Source organism: Schistocerca serialis, chromosome 1, assembly GCF_023864345.2.
Source record: "Schistocerca serialis cubense isolate TAMUIC-IGC-003099 chromosome 1, iqSchSeri2.2, whole genome shotgun sequence".
NCBI lineage: Eukaryota > Metazoa > Arthropoda > Insecta > Orthoptera > Acrididae > Schistocerca > Schistocerca serialis.
This window is the reverse complement of record NC_064638.1, coordinates 429,367,858-429,382,831: the sequence shown is the minus strand read 5'-3', so window position 1 is coordinate 429,382,831 and position 14,974 is coordinate 429,367,858. Positions and strand designations below refer to the sequence as shown.

At 42.0% G+C, this 14,974-nt stretch overlaps 1 protein-coding gene across 1 annotated transcript in view; it reads right to left on the bottom strand.

Moving 5' to 3' along the window:
- The window catches only part of LOC126472359 (serine protease easter-like), a 155,345-nt gene extending 145,188 nt beyond the window's left edge, over positions 1-10,157 (bottom strand). The window contains exon 1 of the mRNA XM_050099931.1: positions 10,086-10,157. Within this exon, the coding sequence (XP_049955888.1) occupies positions 10,086-10,155 (70 nt within the window). The 5' untranslated portion in view covers positions 10,156-10,157. The remainder of the gene's footprint in view (positions 1-10,085) is intronic.
- Between the last annotated feature and the right edge of the window lie 4,817 nt (positions 10,158-14,974).

Genomic DNA, 14,974 nt, shown 5'->3' with positions numbered 1-14,974 from the left:
TTTCAGATTATGTCAGCTGCTGATAATGCTGTCCCACAAAAGAACGTAGTATCTTCATGTCCTCCAGAGTGATCACTCAACATTCAATGGAGATGAAAACCATTGACATACTGTACACCCCTGGTAACAGCTTCACACATGAACAACATTAATGCATTTTGGTGACCACCCTACCTGTTAGAGGGGTTTGGAACTTTAATCATTTACTTGCCTGCCGATGATGTGTATCTGTAAAAAGTTGCATTGATATCTGACCATGTTTTTTGCGTGCTCCGCTGTTTTGTCAAGTTGTGTTTTCATAGAAAGAATGTGTTTCTGTAGATGTGAGAGAATACAAATATATTATTAAAAGATGCTGTTTTTTTTTCTTTCTGTAAAATTTCAAGTCCATCTAATTAAGTAAACGAAAGAAGTAATTTGTCCAAAAATGAAATTTAGTGTGAAGTAGCTATGTCAACCCACCAAAAAAGATTAATACATTCTTGCAGTTGCTTACGAATACTTGTTCATTCTGCTTGCCCCAGCTTAATAAAATATACAATGTGGAAAGAGAAGATAGAAGACATTACATCTTGAGAACTCATGATACAGTACCAAACTGAAAAACTAAGCCTAAATAATGTTTGAATGAAACTCGAATTCACGAACTGAAATAGACCATATAATTTCTTCAGTTTGTTGTGCATGTCCTTGGCAGTTTTCTCCTCTGTGGTTACCTTGTTACCAAGAATCGAAATCTACAATCACCACAATATAATCACAGACGATAAAACAGCTAGTGTCAAGCATAATAAACAGAACACTCACAATGTAATGATTACAAGGGCAGGCAACGGGAGATCTTGATGTGCATTTTCATATTTTCGCGGCACAATGACTGATCCATTAGATTTCTGTCTGCAACCGCATGAATTCTTGTAAAAGAAGAAGCTGAATTTATGTGGCTGAACACCCGAAATTTAACGGAGCAAGAGGAGATCTTGATCCTGTGCAAAAATTCCAAACAAACACACGAACTCTAGTGAAATCATTGTATCCAACCTTTTACAAAGCTAAATAAATAGAACAAAAACAGAAAACCGCAGTGCGGCCACACTCATCAGTTTACCAAAAATTCATCAATCCAAAATGCCAGTCAGACCACCCACAAATTTCAGAACCATATCAGCATAACGTTTAGCCAGGCACATGCATACTTTTTTTAATAAAAATATTGCCCATATCCACGTAACAGAAGCTTAGAAAGCACCAATGAATTAATCCAGAGAATCAAAGATTTGAATATAAACGCCATAGTTACGCTTCTCTCAGTTGATGTTACTATCAATGCACTCCCGCTACCAACTTAAGAAACAATCACAGTAATTGATAGATGATTAAAATGGGAAAATATTATACCTGAAACATAGATACAAAAAGTCCTAAACGGTTTAAAAGTGATCACAGGGCAAAATTACTTCAAGTTTAAGGGCAAATTTCTTGTCCAACGTGAATGACTCCACATGGGATCACCAGTACATAGTTTACTGCCCACTATCCTTCTTAACAATCCAGAAAACTAAATCTTTTGGAAATCATAAAAGCAAATCAAGGTAACGTATAAGTACCACTATATCAATGACTTAATTTGATTGGTAGATGGCTGGATACTACAGTTACACAGGGATATCAATACTGCCCATCCAAACATTCAATTCATAATTGAAGCTAAAAAGAGAAAATATACCTCCCAGACAACACAACGTGAAATAAAAACCCCCACCGTCAGTTCTCAGTATGAAGAAAACCACAACAACCAGTACAACAATACACAAAAGACCTAACCATTCCACACACAAAGAACCAGTCTCAAATATCTACTACACAGACCGAACAGAATTTCAATAAATAAATAGTGCTACACGCAAGAACTAAGGAGACAGCTAGGTGTAGAAAATCTTTACAAATATGACTTAGTGGACAAATTAATGATGGCACAGCGTAAAGCAACACACAAAGTACACAAAATGAGTAAACTGCGAACAACAGGAACACATGGCACATGCTGATATTCGACAACGAAATAACCCAGAGATTAGAAAACATAGTGAGAAAATAAGGAATACCTGTGACATGCAGAACAAACCATACACTATGAAAATATTACAAATACTTAACATCAGATAAATTCAGCAAATCAGGTATTTATCAGTTAACCTGCAAAGACTGTTGGGGGTTGTTTGGGGGAAGAAACCAAACTGCGAGGTCATCGGTCTCATCGGATTAGGGAAGGACGGGGAAGGAAGTCGGCCGTGGTCTTTCAAATGAACCATCCTGGCATTTGCCCGGAGCGATTTAGGGAAATCACGGAAAACTTAACTCAGGATGGCCGGACGCGGGATTGAGCCGTCGCCCTCCCGATTGCAAAGACTGTAAATCCGTATATGTGTAGCAGAACGCAAAAATTACAGAACAAGATATTCTGAACATTTAAGAGCATTGGAAGTGAGTGTATAGACTCCATAATTGCAGAAGATCTCATTAAATATAATCACCACCCTTGTGGCATAAAAAGTGACTTCCAGATCCTTAGACAGGTACACAAACGGGGAAGAGAACTGAATAAATTCAAACTATTCACCCGAAAACCAAAAACTAAACAGCAGAACAGAAGGCTCCCAAAAAGGTACTTATAACGTAAATGTGCAAGTGATAAGTGAGTTTGCGAGTATCAAAACATCTGACATAAATGGTCGTCTATTTTGATTGCAATGACTTAGCTTACACTTTTCTCACTGCCAAATGACCGTAGAGCTTAGCATGTGACATAAATTTTAGCTTGATATGTCTTTCCGCTCCTGAGGAAAAGGAGCCTTAACAGTCTGACACCGAGACAGTTAGACAGATAGAAAAGTGTTCCTATAAGAGCTCTGCTTTTATCGATTGAGGTACGGAACCCTAAAAAAAGAACGATACTGACCTTGTGAAGTTTATCAACTTTTCCATGAAACGCTTGAATACGCTGTTCAAAAGAAGTAGGGGAACTCATAAATCAACAACGACCGTCATGTTAAATCTATTTTGATAGGGGCGGTACCTGTGGTCTTACTGCATGGCTTGAGATCTTCGCTTTCACTGTACACAACAGTTAAAATGCTACGCCATCTATTGGCTTTGCTATGTGAATATAGAGTGAGGTGACCCCTCCGAAGGAAGAGAGTACCTGTACCTCGGTGTCTTCTAGTGAGGTACACAGACGGCAGTTGTCATTGGCGGACGATACATTCAAGCAAGCAAATAATATGCGACATCTTAATACAATGTAAGTTGTAAGGGTGGACTGCTTGATCCAGAAAGGATGGACTTCCCGTCATACTGCTGCAAATTTCAACGTCTCTCCACCTGTCATACGCAGAGTGTCCAGGAATACGGGTGAGTACACAAGTCGAATTGGACGAGGCCGCAGACGCCTTACAACCACATATAAAGACCGATCTCCGGCGATCTCTTCGTTGTGGCTTTGTACGGATACCGCCAGATTACTGCCAGACGATCTCAGAAATGTCACTGGAGCTGCTGTGTCCGATCACACTGTAACGAACAGGTTAAGAGAAAGGGAAGTAAGATCCAGACGTCCTGTTCGAGTACCCTGCTTGACACGACATTTTGCAGTTTGCCTTCGGTTGTGGCATCCCCACGTCAACTGGTAACTTCGTCACTGGCGAAAAGTGTTATTCACAGACGAGTGCAGGTGTCCTCCGATTTAAGTGATGGCGGTGTTCGTGTGTAGAGTTCCTTGGTGGGGGTAGCACAATGTTGTAAAGGAAATCGACAGATGGACAAGGTTATGTGATACTGTGGGAAGGCATCAGTGTTGACAGCCATACAGATGTTGCCACTGTCATGATAGCGTTACCACCGGGCAGTACGTCGACCGGATCCTGCTGGACCATGTGGGGGGTGCTGCGTACAGTGGTGGCCCTGAATTCCTTCTAATGCCAAGGCCCATGTCGCGGGCGCCAGTAGGGATGTCCTGCGAAGCCTGCAGATTCAAGCAGTTGCATCGTATGTGGAACGCGCTTGTTAGACGTGTTCGTAGTCGCCCGGTTCCACCACAGACTCTTCACTCTCATTGAAATATGGGCAAGAGTACAATAGGATGACCTCCGTAGACTTACACGGAGTCTGCCATGTAGGTGGCAGGCAATGATAAAGGCTCACGGAGGGCGCACACTTTACTGAAGCTCCTGAAGTCCAATGAAAAGCGTCCTGGATGACGGGATGAATGATTGTTTACACTTTGTTTTTGAAACTTGTGGCACATTTCAGTGCATTTTGTTTAAACGATCGAGGTCGTAATGACGTTTTGTTGTGTACTTAATTTGTGAAAGGTAAAGTTATACATTGGTGACTTAGGCAGTCCTCAGTTATTGCTCAGTGGAGTATGGCAGACGCCCGAAGTCATGTTCCCCTAATTCGTTTCAGCAGTGTAGCCTCTTCATATTAGCAACCGCAGTGCACAGTACCGAATCACGTAGAAATGTGCAAATGAAAGGCAGTGGGGAATCTGCTTACTGTGCCCTCGGATGCAGATTGCCGTCTGGAGCATGGCCGTAAGGGGAGTTAGAACGGAATTTTTTTTCACATTTTCGGATGTTTATCTCATTATAAAATTTGCAGTGATATATATATATATATATGTCACTTATAAGCTCAAATGGGGAGTATATCTACACCGGTTACTTCAAGATCTACTAAAATCGGTAACTTCTTATATAGAAGGCTGTGGATTGCTGTGTTATAAAGGTTAACAGTGTTGGTCATGTTCAGAAGAGGATGGGCACTAGTTTGAGGAAACTGAAACAAAGATTGACAGACAAGAAACTTTCTGATGGTAATACCATAAGAAGCAGGATGACAGAGAAAATGATTGATGAATACTGCACTATTATGGGATGGCCATTAGAAATAATACTGAGGAATTGTTGAAAATGAAGCAGGCAGTATGGGCTACCTTCTTCCACAGACTGTCAACTGATGAAAAACCAGTACACTACCTTTGCCCTCCTGGACCTGATTCATGGTGCAACTATCGCAATGCTCAGTACTCAAACAGTTCATACAGCCATAAACATTCCATCCCAGCGGCAGTCATCGATATCAGAAAACCTATTTACAGAGACCTGGCAAATCCTGAATTACTGAAGAAGTATCTGCATGGTCAGACTCAAAATCTCAATTAATCGTTCAATAATGTTATGCTGTTATTGCTTTTAATGGTGGCAAAATTGATAGGGTGAAAGTGCTACAGCATATGAGGAGTAATTCTGGAGCAAACTGGATCAGAGAACTTTAACGGATGGACAAGGTTCGCATTGATAAAGCAGAGAACGCAGCACAGTTGGCCACTAAGGAGTCCAGAAAGAAGAAAAGAAGATAAAACTTAGAAAAAGAGCAAGAGGATGATATGCAGTATGATGCAGGGTGCTTCTGAGTGACTAAATAAAAAAAAATATTAACCATATATTAACTGTAGAAGCCGCTCCCGAAAATTTACATTTTCTGTTGCATTTTCCCCTAAATCTCAGAAACCACTTCGAGTAAAGTATTCATATTTTCAGGGAGTAATAAGATACCTATCCTGAGTCTACTGAACTAAAAAAAGAACAATGCTATGTGTAATTAAAATTATTTACGATAACGTACAAAAAAGTGCACAAAATTTTAACCGTGTAATGAAAAAATTCTATATCCGAAAGCAGTGACTGAAATGCAATTATTGTACTTCAGTAGACTCAGAACATACAGTTTAATGTCCTGTAAAAGTTTCGTGTCAATGGTTACAGTGTTTCCTGAAATACAGGGAAGCCAAGTCACTAAATTTAACATTATCGGTATAGGGCGTTCCAATTCCCCTTAGAGACAAAAAGCATTGCGGTTGAGCTGAGGACTGACAGAAGCACGTACCGTAATTTCTGGGACCTAGAACTGTTCATTTGAAGCCCCAACTCTTGCTTTTAGACTAATTCACATACATGACAACACTATCCACAATTTAGTGGTTGCTGGTGAATTCCATTGGATTAAATCAACGACAAATTAATTTCTGGGGAAGGCTGAAGGGCGACCTGTGTAAAAGAATAGGGCGGCAGATACGGCCGGGGGCTTCCCAGAACCGCACGGCTGCAGCTTCGGACCGCGGCCACAGGCCGGCGTTACGCAAGCGGCGTGCTGCCCATTAGCTGTATGTGGCTCCTCTCCGGAGCGGCCAAACCGGCCCCCTTCAAGTCGTTACGCTACTGTTTATGTGTTTCGAGGAAAAACGGTCTCCTTGAAACTCATCTGCCTCTTCCCAGATATTCCCAAGAAAAGTCGTCAAGCTCTTATCGCGCCGGACAAGGAAATTACAGAATGACTTTGAGCTTCTTGTCACGGAACCAAATACTTTTGAAGGTGTGTCAGTTTCGTGTTTCAGAGGATTCACAAAGGATAAACAGTATAGAAATTTAGCTCTAATGACACATAAATCATGGCTACGACATAAATCTATTTCGTTTTCGCGAAAGGCTGGTGGACGTTACCCACGTTAGAGGATTGATCAAATAAAACTACTTTGTCTTAAGGTCTTTACAATGCAAAAGGACACCTGCTTCACTGATGGAAAGAGAGAGCTGCCGGATACCTTTTCTGCTGAAAGGGATAATTCTGTCCTTTGATTTATCGCACATTGTCCTCCGTATCTTAGTTTCACTTCTTCTTTTGAGGTATGTTTCAGGTGTGTCACCGTTGTCAGTTTCTTCTCCGATAGTCCAACTAAAAACAATAAGCCATAATTTACATGACTGGCTACAGGCTTTATCGAAGTACTATAACTTTAAGGAGTCTCGAAATCAGACAGTGCCCTCTGTATATATAGCACGAAACTTTACAACAACGAGTCCTTGTTATCTGAGAGCAGACTATACACATGCATGCAGATCCCACTCATCGTACCAATCGTCTGCGATATTCTGAATATTTCCTATATGCAACATAAAAAATGCCATTTTTAGCCTGAAAGTTGTGTGTACACTTCCATGGTATCTAATTCGGAGGCTTCTGAAAGCTGTGACAGATTAATCAGCGACACATGTTAAATAATGAACGAAAGTCATGAAAGAAACTATATCGAAATTGTAAAATTGATTAGGTGCATGTTACTGGGTATCAATGTTATCAGTTGGATACAGGTGGCTACTCGCTGGATGGCCACCTCCAGTGAACGCTTATGTCGCTGCACTTAATAAGGAAAGGAAACTGAATTTACCATCCATTCAAAACTGTCCTCTATGCACAAATGAATTATTTACAGCTACAGTGTGTGGAGAGGATAACTAAAATGCGATATTGTCGGAATGATGAATCCATCAACGAAAATTAATTGCTGCAATCTTTTCCTATGGCAATATTTTCGTTTACTTTGTACTTTCTGTGTGATGTATTTGAAAATCTTTCTTTCAATAGCTCTTACGTAGATCTAATAAAGCTGAGATTCTATGGAACTTCAGATACAGAAAACTATGATATGCTTTTAAGTAGAGAATCTATTAAAATGCCCGCCATATTATTTCGTGCCTAATGGGACACATTGTCGAACCAAGCGACGACTTACAGACGTCAGGGCAAGACAGCATCAGCTTCGACAAATTGTTGTAGAGAATCGCTCCTGAGAGAAAGATACCACTCAATAGAGAAGGTAACTGTTGAAGGTTTTCATCAAACAGTGAGAGCCCAAATGGTTGACATATTTCACCATCATTTTCAAGATACTGGTTCCGAAGAAACACTCCAACATTAGCTTCATTAGGCGGGTTTTGCAATGTATAAATAGTTGATTTAACTTAGAGAAACAAAAATAGTTCGTACAGGGACAAAGAATACACCGCAGATAATGTATACCACATAACATGGTCTATCAGGTCATTAAAACTAAAAGATGGCCACTGAAGCTTATGCCCTGCTCCAGCTGATGCGATACCTGTTATGGTCTGGGAAGTAGTGGCATGGGATCCTATCAGTGTTATTGCATTTCATAGAGTGTGACTTACTGCCAGCGGCCACTAAATATGTATGATATCCTACGTGTCTTCTGTTAAACGTATTGTTGCTTAATACGGTAGCTGAACAAAGTTGACGGATTACGAGTATTAAGACACTGGATCGGCTTCGGCTGAATCGGTACCTAAACTCCCGCCCCGGCACAAAGAAACACATTTCCTACAGTACTTCTGAATCACGTAAGACGGGATGATTCCTTAAACAGGGCCAAGTCTAGCCGCATCTCTCATTATTGCCCGTCTGAGCTTTGACTACAGTAACCTCAACGAGACACGAAGCTTTTGAGTTTCCTTCTGTAACACGCTGTGATGTTTGTACTCGAAGTTGTGCAAGCAAATAGAATAGATCTTGTGAGGTAACGCAGTGATGAAGACATGGGGCTCCCCAACCGACCATTTTCACCGCTAAATCACATGCAGCTAACGCTGGGTAGGTTCCTTTGGCAAGCTTGTGGCTGATTCCATTTCTACTCAGTTCTTGGTGAGTTAGTGCTCAGTCTCTAGCGATGTCGATACCGACAAGATGTTACGTTCTAATATCTCTTTTAGAACTACACTGCTGTAAGGTTTTAAAACAACGCAAGGTACACATGCTGTGCTGGAGGGGGGAAAAGGGGGGGGGGGAAGGTCGGTATGGTTGGAAATGAAGAAGAGGCTTCGTACGTCACGATAGCAGTGTACTCACTTTTGCTGCTCTAAGATGATCGATCTCTACAGTGTTACGCAATCATCATATGATCTTAAGGGACTTTTTATGAAATTGTCATGTTGCGTTACAGGAAGTCAAAGCATATAAGACAGTCCACACGTATACATATATTCATAAGATGCACACAGTTGATAAAATGCACTTTTACGCTTTGAGTTCATGTAATGCAACATGGCAGTTTTATAACAAGTTTCATATGATCAGATGGTGGCAACATAAACTCGTTGAAACCGGTCATAGTTTCATATGATCAGATGGTGGCAACATAAAATCGTTGAAACCGGTCATCTTGGAACAATAAAAGGTCTACACTGTGATCGCGGCTTAGGAAGTGGGTTCTTCATTTCCAGCCATGAGCAGTGGTAGTCTTTTGTCAACATATATCATCAAGTGGCAATATTAATATCACAGTGGTCTGTTCTGGAGACGAAGGTACACGGCAGATAGTCCTGTTTGGCACGATAATGACATTCGCTTCATGTCCACGTATTGACACTTCGTGATCGATGTTTGTCTACATACTTTCTATATACTGTTCGTGAAATAAGTAGATGTCTAGCTAGAAATGGTTTGTAGTTCTGTGGGGCTATTCGCAAACCACGCAACTGTGCAAAGTGTGTGACTTTGTTAGAAAAGCATTCCGAAGTACGTGAAGGCTTGCAGCGCTCGGTAAAAATGCTGGCTGCTCAACGTAACGTGATGCGCATAAATAGACGAAAGGACTCGATATCGCTTGAGCAAACAATCGACGATCAGTGACTGGTGTCAATCATAAACGTCAGGTATGTGGGAGTTTCTGCCCGGTACGATTTTGAAGCCAGTTGCTAGACCGAGAGAGATCGTCATGATTCGATGGAAGTGCTGTATACTCTCGAAGCAAGTCCCTCGTAAAACTGTCGTTCGACCCACAACGTTCGTCGGCCCAGAAACCGCATCAGTTTTTATTAAGTAGTGAAAACAGACAAAGTTGAAAGAAGAAACGCACCACGCGTCAGTGGTTTGTTTAGTCAGCGGAAGATAGTGACAGAAATTTCCGACAAACTCTGAAGATGTTACGCGAATCGCCGATTTCCGAGTGCTTACTTGTCAGTATGAGTCAAGAAACATGTTACTACATCCAGCACATACGTCGGGTTGTGACGGTGACGTAGGGTGGCAGGAGGGGGGAGGGGGAATTCCGGTGCTGTGTGCGCTGCACCAGAGACGGTACCGAGGCTCGAGAAACAGAAATACGCACGCAGATGCAGCAGAATGGCGGCCTCGTTGGCGCAGGGGCAGCGGGCGTGCGGCTGTGTACTCACGCGCGGAGCAGGCGGCGGCGAGCAGCGCCAGCAGCAGCAGCAGCAGCAGCGGCGGCGCGCTCGCGGTCATGGCTGCGGCCGGACTGTGCGCGGCGGCCAGCCGGCAGCGCGGCCCCGCCACGGCCGCCGCGTCACGCGCGCCGCGCTCTGCCTCTTCTCTTCCGCGCGCAGCCGCTGCAGACACCGCGCCGCGGCGGTTCAAGGGCGTGCGCACGCTCCGCTACCGGCGCGCAGCGCGATTCGCAACTACTGCCTGTCTACAGGTGGAGAAGACTCGGAAAGGCTCAAGAGTTCCGAGAAGTTTACTCGTGACTTTCGAGTTGCCACTCTCGCATAGCGTAAAGCCGTCGGCACACGGACCGTGCATCCGAACGGTGAGGGTGGAGCGTGCCGAGTTTCTGACGTCATAGCGTGGAATAGCACGCTCGGCAGTCTTTCTGAACGTGCAGAGCAATATCTGGCATGTCAGATATTCTGAGCGTGCGTCTGAGCGTTGACCAATGAGATGGCACAACGCCACCTACGTCACACGCACGCCGTCTCCCTTCAGTACAGAGTTGTGAGGGGCCGTACTGGCAATCATTTGAAGCCTATATGTATATATGCCGTTTCTGAGCACCAGCAAATTGAGAATCACTGGAAAACCATTTGTTAGTTGTGTGATTCGTTCCAATAAAATAATAAAAAACATCATATTCTTGGCAAAAGAATTATTATAACGAACGTATTACGAGAGAAGGCTATTTGAAGGCAGCGACACACTGAATATCCACCCAAAACGCATTGTTCTTCGTACAATTTGTTATAATTAAATTTCAATTAATTACATAAGCTTTACTGTATGGTTAAAAGATGATGGCGTCCTCTTGGGTAAAATATTCCGGAGGTAAAATAGTCCCCCATTCGGATTCTCCGGGCGGGGACTACCCAAGAGGATGTCGTTATCAGGAGAAAGAAAACTGGCATTCTACGGATCGGAGCGTGGAATGTCAGATCCCTTAACCGGGCAGGTAGGTTAGAAAATTTAAAAAGGGAAATGGATAGGTTAAAGTTAGATAGAGTGGGAATTAGTGAAGTTCAGTGGCAGGAGGAACAAGACTTCTGGTCAGGTGACTACAAGGTTATAAACACAAAATCAAATAGGGGTAATGCAGGAGTAGCTTTAATAATGAATAGGAAAATAGGAATGCGGGTAAGCTACTACAAACAGCATAGTGAACGCATTATTGTGGCCAAGATAGATACGAAGCCCACGCCTACCACAGTAGTACAAGTTTATATGCCAACTAGCTCTGCAGATGATGAAGAAATTGAACAAATATATGATGAAATAAAAGAAATTATTCAGATAGTGAAGGGAGACGAAAATTTAATAGCCATGGGTCACTGGAATTCGTCAGTAGGAAAAGCGAGAGAAGGAAACGTAGTAGGTGAATATGGATTGGGGGTAAGAAATGAAAGAGGAAGCCGCCTGGTAGAATTTTGCGCAGAGCACAGCTTAATCATAGCTAACACTTGGTCCAAGAATCATAAAAGAAGACTGTATACATGGAAGAAGCCTGGAGATACTGACAGGTTTCAGATAGATTATATAATGGTAAGACAGAGATTTAGGAACCAGGTTTTAAATTGTAAGACATTTCCAGGGGCAGATGTGGACTCTGACCACAATCTATTGGTTATGAACTGTGGATTACAACTGAAGAAACTGCGAAAAGGTGGGAATTTAAGGAAATGGAACCTGGATAAACTGAAAGAATCAGAGGTTGTAGAGAGTTTCAGGGAGAGCATAGGGGAACAATTGACAAGAATGGGGGAAAGACATACAGTAGAAGAAGAATGGGTAGCTCCGAGGGATGAAGTAGTGAAGGCAGCAGAGGATCAAATGGTAAAAAAGACGAGGGCTAGTAGAAATCCTTAGGTAACAGAAGAAATATTGAATTTAATTGATGAAAGGAGAAAATATGAAAATGCAGTAAATGAAGCAGACAAAAAGGAATACAAACGTCTCAAAAATGAGATCGATAGGAACTGCAAAATGGCTAAGCAGGGATGGCTAGAGGACACATGTAAGGGTGTAGAGGCTTATCTCACTAGGGGTCAGATAGATACTGCCTACAGGAAAATTAAAGAGGCCTTTGGAGAAAAGAGAACCACTTGTATGAATATCAAGAGCTCAGATGGAAACCCAGTTCTAAGCAAAGAAGGGAAAGCAGATAGGTGGAAGGAGTATATAGAGGGTCTATACAAGGGCGATGTACTTGAGGACAATATTTTGGAAATGGAAGAGGATGTAGATGAAGATGAAATGGGAGATATGATACTGCGTGAAGAGTTCAACAGAGCACTAAAAGACCTGAGTCGAAACAAAGCCCCGGGAGTAGACAACATTCCATTAGAACTACTGACAGCCTTGGGAGAGCCAGTTCTGACAAAACTCTACCATCTGGTGAGCAAGATGTATGAGACAAGTCAAATACCCTCAGACTTCAAGAAGAATATAATAACTCCAATCCCAAAGAAAGCAGTTGTTGACAGATGTGAAAATTACCGAGCTATCAGTTTAATAAGTCACGGCTGCAAAATACTAATGCGAATTCTTTACAGACGAATGGAAAAACTAGTAGAAGCCGACCTCGGGGAAGATCAGTTTGGAATCCGTAGAAATATCGGAACACATGAGGCAATACTAACCCTACTACTTATCTTAGAAGCTAGATTAAGGAAAGGCAAACCTACGTTTCTGGCATTTGTAGACTTAGAGAAAGCTTTTGACAATGTTGACTGGAATACTCTCTTTCAAATTCCGAAGGTGGAAGGAGTAAAATACAGTGAGCGAAAAGCTATTTACAATTTGTACAGAAACCAGATGGCAGTTATAAGAGTCGAGGGACATCAAAGGGAAGCAGTGGTTGGGAAGGGAAATAGACAGGGTTGTAGCCTTTCCCCAATGTTATTCAATCTGTATATTGAGCAAGCAGTAAAGGAAACAAAAGAAAAATTCGGAGTGGGTATTAAAATCCATGGAGAAGAAATAAAAACTTTGAGGTTCGCCGATGACATTGTAATTCTGTCAGAGACAGCAAAGAACTTGGGAGAGCAGTTGAACGGAATGGATAGTGTCTTGAAAGGAGGATATAAGATGAACATCAACAAAAGCAAAACGAGGATAGTGGAATGTAGTCTAATTAAGTCGGGTGATGCTGAGGGAATTAGGTTAGGAAATGAGACACTTAAAGTAGTAAAGGAGTTTTGCTATTTGGGGAGCAAAATGACTGATGATGGTCGAAGTAGAGAGGATATAAAATGTAGACTGGCAATGGCAAGGAAAGCATTTCTGAAGAAGAGAAATCTGTTAACATCGAGTATAGATTTAAATGTCAAGAAGTCGTTTCTGAAATTATTTGTATGGAGAGTAGCCATGTATGAAGTGAAACATGGCCGATAAATAGTTTGGACAAGAAGAGAATAGAAGCTTTCGAAATGTGGTGCTACAGAAGAATTTTGAAGATTAGATGGGTAGATCAGATAACTAATGAGGAAGTGTTGAATAGGATTGGGGAGAAGAGAAGTTTGTGGCACAGCTTGACTAGAAGAAGGGATCGGTTGGTAGGACATGTTCTGAGGCATCAAGGGATCACCAGTTTAGTACTGGAGGGCAGGGTGGAGGGTAAAAATCGTAGGGGGAGACCAAGAGATGAATACACTAAGCAGATTCAGAAGGATGTAGGTTGCAGTAGATACTGGGAGATGAAGAGGCTTGTACAAGATAGAGTAGCATGGAGAGCTGCATCAAACCAGTCTCAGGACTGAAGACCACAACAACAACAACATAATTATCTACGATTAACGTTTGTTAGCAAGTGGTAACACAATATTTTTAAGAAAGAGGAGCCTGTTGTTGGTTTAGCGTAATGAGTAGCCGGCGCGGTAGCTCAGCGTGTTCGGTCAGAGGGCTGTTGTATGCGTAGCGCAATTGATTAGGGAAAGGCTTGTCACGCAGCGGACCCGCGTTGGATTCCCACTACTCCAGCCGGCACGGTAGCTCAGCGTGTTCGGTCAGAGAGTTAGCAGCCCTCTGTAATAAAAAAAACTGGGCTAATCGATCAATAACGAGCTTAAACGGATGTCTTAAGACGTCCGCCCCGAGCAGATGCAACGAACAAAAGCGAACGTAATGAGATTAAAAAAAAAGAGGGTTAGCAGCCCTCTGTAATAAAAAAAAACTGAGTTAATCGATAAACAACGAACTGAAACGGGTGTCTTGCGACGTCCGCCCCGAGCAGATGCAACGAACTAAAACGAACAAAATGAGATTATTAAAAAAAAAAAAAGTTGCATCTCTGTCCAGTAATGAACTTTTGTTGGGGCGGTGGTTCGCGTCTTAATGCACCCAAATTTTTTTACCTGCCATTCGAGTTTTTATTTAGTTCTGATACTTTATTATTTAATGCAAGTATATGCTATAATATTTGATGTTATGTAAATATAAGTTCACCTTTTTTGAGGGGTGATTTTGTTCGATTGGCTTAATTACAATACAGCTTGCGCTACTTGTATGAAGATATTTTGCTCGTTTTTCTTTTACGCTTCGTAATTCACATGTTGCAAAGATTCTGCTAGTGTGCAGGAACAGTGATCAAGTAAGACTGGCCTTGGGGTTTTACTAAAATGTGGGAATGATGAAATAATGTTTATCTTATGCGGAGGAGTATTCCAAATTTGTACCGCACTGATTTGTAATGGAACTTTTGTAAGCCTGTGTCCTTATTGATTGAACATGGGACTTCCCTTTTCGTGGACGATGGAGGAACTGTGCGTTTTAATAGACCTAACGTGGGAATTTTACGCGCGCCCGTTCAGCAAACAGTGTGATTTACGAACTAGAA